At 28.7% G+C, this 6,990-nt stretch overlaps 1 protein-coding gene across 1 annotated transcript; it reads left to right on the forward strand.

The window, feature by feature from the left end:
- Nucleotides 1-207: 207 nt before the first annotated feature.
- LOC114379519 (optic atrophy 3 protein homolog) lies at nt 208-3,308 on the forward strand. The gene is made up of 4 exons (XM_028338199.1): nt 208-526; nt 623-757; nt 2,495-2,581; nt 2,824-3,308. The coding sequence occupies exons 1-4, from the start codon at nt 395-397 to the stop codon at nt 2,974-2,976; spliced, it is 507 nt and encodes a 168-aa protein (XP_028194000.1). The 5' UTR covers nt 208-394; the 3' UTR covers nt 2,977-3,308.
- Nucleotides 3,309-6,990: the final 3,682 nt, after the last annotated feature.

Consider the following 6,990-nt stretch of genomic DNA (forward strand, 5'->3'; position numbering starts at 1 on the left):
CATCTTTAATTCTAACTTGAATTTAATTTTTTTTAAAATGATTATCATAAATTAAAAAAAATATTATAACAAATTATTTATTATAAATCTAAAATTATATGTAAAAGATGCACATACTACAATACTAGTAAAAAATGCTTTAATTTGGCCTCCTTGGAAGATTCTCGACCATCGATATTAACTATGTATTATGTATGTGCATGTATGTATGTATTCCTTTTACTACTTTTCTGTTACTCAGACCATGTTCTTGCTGAGCAAGAAAGATGCTGAAGAAATTCCAATACCCTGGTCAATCAGACGCACCCAAGACCAAGAGGAGGAGGGGTAGCACATATTAACTTGGTAGTTCAGTTTCTGTTCTTTTTATTCTATTCTCCAGAAAGTACAAGTGATGGTGGTGCTTCCGGTGGTGAAGCTAGCAACACTCGCTCTGAGAACCGCGTGCAAACCAATCGCCAACAGGCTCAAGAAGGAGGCCGGTTACCACCCCAAGTTCCGAAATTTCATCATCAGCATTGCCCAGGTCAGGTCCTACTTTTATTTTCCTTTCCTTTCTCGCGCGTGTGTTCACACTCGCACGTGCGTTGTGTTGTGTTGTGTGTGACTCTCTGTGTCTCAGGCCAATCATAGATTGACGACGAGAGTGCAGAGACGAATTTACAGTCATGCCACTGATGTTGCAATCCGCCCTTTGAACGAGGAGAAGGCTGTGCAAGCTGCTGCTGATCTGCTTGGAGAACTCTTTGTTTTCTCGGTCGGTAATCATAAACCATCATTATTATTATTATCATGAATTGCCTTCTACCTGTTTGTGTGTTTTACTGTGTTGATGCTAGTTGCAGATTGAAGAGGTGCAGCTGCAATATGATAATTAAGGCTGAAATATGTTTTAGTCCATTAAGTTTGAGAGTTTGTCTTCTTTGGTTCCCCAATTTAAAATGTGTATTTTTTAGTCACTCGAATTCGTGAAATGTTCTTTTTAGTCATTTCTGCAATAAAAAATTGACACAAAATGTGCTTCCAAACGGCCAAAAATTGTTAGGAGACTAAAAAAAGCAGTTTGTGAATCTAAAGGACTAAAAGATGCAAATTTTAATTTGGGGACTAAAGAAAACAAACTCAGAATTTGAAGGACAAAAAAACTTATTTAAGCCAATAATTAAATTCTCATTTAGAATTTGAGCTTAGACCTAACTCAGCTTCAAAAGCTAATTCATGAAGTGAGGGTTGCCTTCACTTTTATACATTATTTGCATCATATCACTAGTCACCGAAGAATTTCCATTTTCCCCTCACACAAGACATTTGCAGTTGGTCTGATATAATGACTTGATAACAGGTGGTCTAGTAAGGCTAACAACAATCGCTAGAATAAACTTTGATACCATCTAAAATTTTAGATCTAACTTAACTTCAAAAGCTAGCTTGTGAGATTGGATTGTTCTCTACTTATATACACTATTTTAACCATATTACTAGTCAATTTGGAATCTCCAAAATGCTATATTCCCTTAAAATTGTCATGACGTCTCACAAGGGTTCTAGAAGTGTGATTAGTCTTTTTTGTAAGGTGAAAATTTTCACACTTGTGCTTGATGGAATAATCATTTTGCCCTGAACTTCAGTAAATTACACACGTATATCTCTATAACCTGGAGAAGGCTCATGGATCGTGTTTGACTCTACTTGACTGCTCGGCCCATTCATCACTTGGATGTGGTCATTTTTTTATAATGACTCGGTTGTGTTTTTTCACTGATAAATGTATTGTTGGATATAAAAGAAAAACCATTCATGTGCCTTCACGTAATAACTTGAGCTTTGGGACGTGTAGTTTATGCCATGGTTTTAGTGTCATTATGATCATGTTGTGTAGAGTTCAGTCCTTGTTGTCATACTCTTCTAAGTGACAGCTAAATTTTAGTAAAAGGTAACATAGCCTGTGCATTGTGCAGGCTTCAAGTCCAAAGGGCTCTTGCGTGTGAGGGTATGTTAGATAGAGAGCCATTTAAGTGCCTTTACCAACCCAACAACTTAAGCTTTCAGAGTAGTTGGTTCTATGAGTCATGACAACTTTAATTGTATTACTTGTTGGCTTCCAATGAATTAGGTGGAGGCTGAAAATGGTTCTATATCTCTAACTTGTGAAATACTATGAATTCGTATCTTTTATTTGAATAAGAGTACCCTGGATCAATATTCAAGAATGTTGAGAACCATTTGGATATGTATGAATGACACTTATTCATGAAACTGACTGAACCTTGAGATCATTATTTGACATTTTTTCCACAACAGGACAAAAGAAATATCATGCATTTAGCAGAGTTTATTCACCTAATTTCATACTTTGCATGAGATGTATGCTATGTATAAAACTTCACAGAAACTAAAGGGCAAGTATTTTGTATGAAGATTAATAGCATGCTAAAAAAAATTCATCTGTACCATCTATCAAGATTTCTGCCATCATTAATTTACTTCTATTTAGGTTGCAGGAGCTGCCATCATCTTTGAGGTGCAAAGAAGTTCAAGATCAGAAGCAAGAAAAGAAGAACTACGTACACAGGAGATTGAGGTTGTTTTTCTGCCTTTCTTTGTCACGGATTATATGTTTTGAGGGTAATCTATTTATTTTCTCTGACTGCTATGCATGATGGAGGTTTTAAATTTGGATGCCTTTTTCCCCCACATCTAGATTTTAGTTTTGCCTACCTATATAATTAGTCTGGTTTTCTTCCGTTCGAGGTGGAGGAAGCCGTTGGGGACAATAAATATTCTAAATTTCAAGGATCTACTCACTTTTTTGTTACTTTGCAGGAAATAAAGACTAAGAATGAAGAATTGGCTAGAGAAATTGCACTTCTTGCACAAAAGCTTGAAGAGCTGGAACAACTTTCCAGGGGACGAGGACTACTTGGCACTCTTAATATCAAACACAGTCGTGTCTCTCAAGATAGAAAATCTAATTGATTGTTGCAATTTTTAAGCATTGCACTCAGATTTTGATTAACAAACAATGGTTCTTGGTTTAGCAAGAAACATAACTGATATTAAAAATGTGCAGAGGGGATACTGTGTGTGTATATATATATATATATATATATATGGAGAGGTACAATGAGAGCTGAAACCAAATTTTAGATGTGGTGTGAGGGGCTTTGAGGATTAATCTTGCGTCTAACTTCGTAAGAAATAAAACAATTGTACAACACATGTATGTGCGCTTTTTGAAAATTTCCTTTCCAGGGACAAATTCAGCATGCTAACTACTGTTTTCAAGCCTTTGGATAATCTACATTTGTTTCCTCCAAAATTTTGTTGTCAATTACTTACAGTTCACGTACCTACTGGTGACTCAAATTATACATCTGTAATTTGGAACAATCGTCCCATGTAAAGTAAAACAAAAAACAAATACAGATCCGATATAAGTTTAGTCTCCATGCCTTTTAAAATACTACATATAAAAATAACCTTAATTGAGATATATTAATGTTCTATTGTATCTAAACCACCTGATAAACCAGCAAAAGACACAGTGCAGTGAATAGAAAACAATTAAAGTACAGCGAAGTCTGATCTTGTTCAGAGTAAGAAGTCATGGTTTTCCCTTTGATTCAAATTACTACCGTGAAACACAATGAAGACTCTCAGTTCTTCTCTCTTTGTAATATCTCATTCTCAATCAAGTCTGATTAAAAAAAAAAATCCCTCTCTCAGCACTACCAATATTTAACCATTTATGCTGCTTTTTAAACAACAGAAATATACAGAGACTCAAGAGAGAACTCACCCCTTCAGTTACAAATCTAACAGCAACAGAAAGGATAAAATTGTAATAACAGAATAAGCTACATTAGCAGCATGTTCTTATTTATTATGCAAATATTTGGACACAAAAGGTTATGTAATTATCATTTTTGCAATTGAGAGATGTTTTTTTTTAAGTATACATACAATTTTTTATTTGATATTATATTTACTTTTTAGTTGTCTATATCTTTCTTTTATTGCTAAAGTTAAATTTAATAACTTTATACATTATAAATATTTTCTTCTTAAATTTGATTTTGTAATAGATTTATTAAATATAATGTTTATTTACCAGACATATACCATTGATCCTATTTTTTTCTATCAGATTATGTTACTATAATGCGAAATTTTTTTGTACAAATAAAATTAAATGTATTATTTTTATTTCCTTTTCTTTTTTTCCTTTCTAAACATTACTTATAATATTTTAAAATATATTTAGATATTTTTTTTTACCTTTTTTAATTTTTTTCAATAGGATAAATTTAAAATATAAATAAAAATGAATAATATGAATAAACATATTGAAATGTAATTAAATTTATCCAAATTTTATGTATAATAAAAATGAATTGGAAGGAGATGCTAACCTGCTAAGTGCTAACATTTCTAGTATGATTTTTCTAATGTGTGCAGCTTGATAGGTAGCAAGGAACATAAATATTTATTAAATATTTTAATTACTTTATAATGTTTTTATATAATATGTTTATTTATATTTTAAATTATTTTTTTAACATATGTTAACATAAAAAAGTAATTTCTCCTAAGACTAATTAAAAATCCTCGAGGGCTCCTTTATTAGTTAATAGAATAAAATATAATATAAGAGTTGGATAAAAATAAAATAGGATAAACATGATAATCTTTTAAGGAGCATATAAGTTACCATGTTTTATATTTGCGTAGATAAGATAATATCAGAATATGATATATATATATATATATATATATATATATATATATATATATATATATATATATATATATATATATAACATTTATGATAATATTACCATTTTATAAAAATTGTATAATATTCCTTTTAAAATTAATTTATAATATATAAACATTATTTCCTTTTAAAAATTATAAAAATTAACTAAAATATCAATGATATTAACATTAAATATTTAATGATAAATCACAATATTATTATAAGATATCTTTAATAAATTGATATAATTTTTTATCACAATATAATCTATATCTTTAGCAATATATAAAGAGAATGCTATTTTTATTTTTATTTTCACATTGTGTTAAGACTATCTTACCCTCTAACTATTTTCAAAACCATCAATTTAAAACTAATCACTACTTTTTAACATTTCCTCCCATTTTATATTTAACCTATATTTTTCCCCTTATCATTTTATTTTTAATTTAGAAAAAAAATGTAGAGACATGCTTTCCCCTAGTATTTGTAAATTTCATTATTTCAATATTACGTTTACAAATTTTAAAAACTATTTGAATAATATTTATTTATTTTGAATATTTTTGTTGAGAATACATTTTGAATTTTTTTGTCATAGTTATAATATATATATATATATATATATATATATATATATATATATAATAGATTTTAAACCACTGTGTTGCATTAATTTATTTAAATTATATATTTTTTAGTGTCATAAAAATTTGTAGAAAAAATATTTAAAAATTATTTTTTTAATATGTACATAAATAAAATTATTAATTTTTAGTTTATAGTAGTATATTAAGTACAATAGTAGATATAATAAATATGAATATTGTGTTGGAGTGTTCATTTTTATATCATGGATATTATTTACAATCTAATTAATTTTTTATGTTTATAATTAATCAATTTAAATATATTTATAGTGAAATTAATATTTTTTTAATTTTTTTGAAATTGCGTGATTTTTTATCCTTTAAAGGTTATTAATTTTAATTATATTGTTTAAATTTTGAGTTGATTAATCTCATGACGACATAATTTGTTACCTTATTGGACATTTGGTTAATAATTAAATATTTATGAGCATTTTGAAGTTTAATACAATTCGGTTAACTGAACCTGATTAATTTCAGTGAACAACTAATAGAAAAATAAAATACTCAAATAGTAGCAAATAGGACCTTTGCACACTTTAAGGAAATGAAGAATGAAACTACTTATTCTAAAGACTCAAATCACAGATGCAAACAACCAAAAGGAAGCCATTTTTCTCTTAAAAATAATAATATACTTATTTTCGGTTGATGTTATTAAAGAAGTAAAATAAAATACCCAAATTATGGTATATGAGGAGGCAATCAATATTGAAAAAATCATGTTCATAGAATTTGAGAGAAATATCATGGGCACCATGTCTCTCCAACATCACCCTAAACATCACTTAGGCTTTAGCAAACCTAATAAATTTCATAACACAAATTAGAGCATAATTAATAATGTCAAACTCTAAAGACTCAAATGATGGTTGAAAATAAAAAATTATTTTTACTTAAAAAAAACATTCTCGTATTTTATGTTATCATAAAAGAAAACAATATTAATTTATAGGAAAGATAGGAGAAAATGGTATTTAAGAACAACATAATGTAAAAACTAAAAACAATGTTTACCATGTAGAAGAATACCATTTTTGCTCACCTAAAAGTGATAGGAAACTCCAAATGTGCTCCAATTGTATAGAAGATAGAAAAGTAGTAGAAAGATACACCAACAATTCTGCATCTTATAAAACTCATCTAGAGACTCTTCAAATGGATTTTAAATGGAATAGTCATTATAAAAAAATTATTACGAACATTAGAGAAATTTTACTTACTCTTCCATAGCATTTTTGGAAGTATCTACTTTGTTGCTCAAAGTAACCATTGTTTCTTGATCTTGATAACTGATAAGAGTATCCATTAATTGTTCCCTCATTGCTAGCATGTGGGAACGAAGCTAATAGAAATAGCATGTAAAATTTAAGAAAGAAAATAATTTTTGCGAATAACCATTTCTTCATATTTATAATGTTCATGTAACATAAAAAAAGTATAAACTTGAGCCATTAAAAAAAGTTACCGAAAAATAATAGCCATGAAGCCACGAAATAGCAAAAAGATGAGTAAATGTTCGGTTTTTTTTTTTGTTGGTATTAAATTAGTTTTTATCATTTAATGAAAGTAAAAACTTTG

This window comes from Glycine soja, chromosome 12, assembly GCF_004193775.1.
Source record: "Glycine soja cultivar W05 chromosome 12, ASM419377v2, whole genome shotgun sequence".
In the NCBI taxonomy this organism is placed as follows: Eukaryota; Viridiplantae; Streptophyta; class Magnoliopsida; order Fabales; family Fabaceae; genus Glycine; species Glycine soja.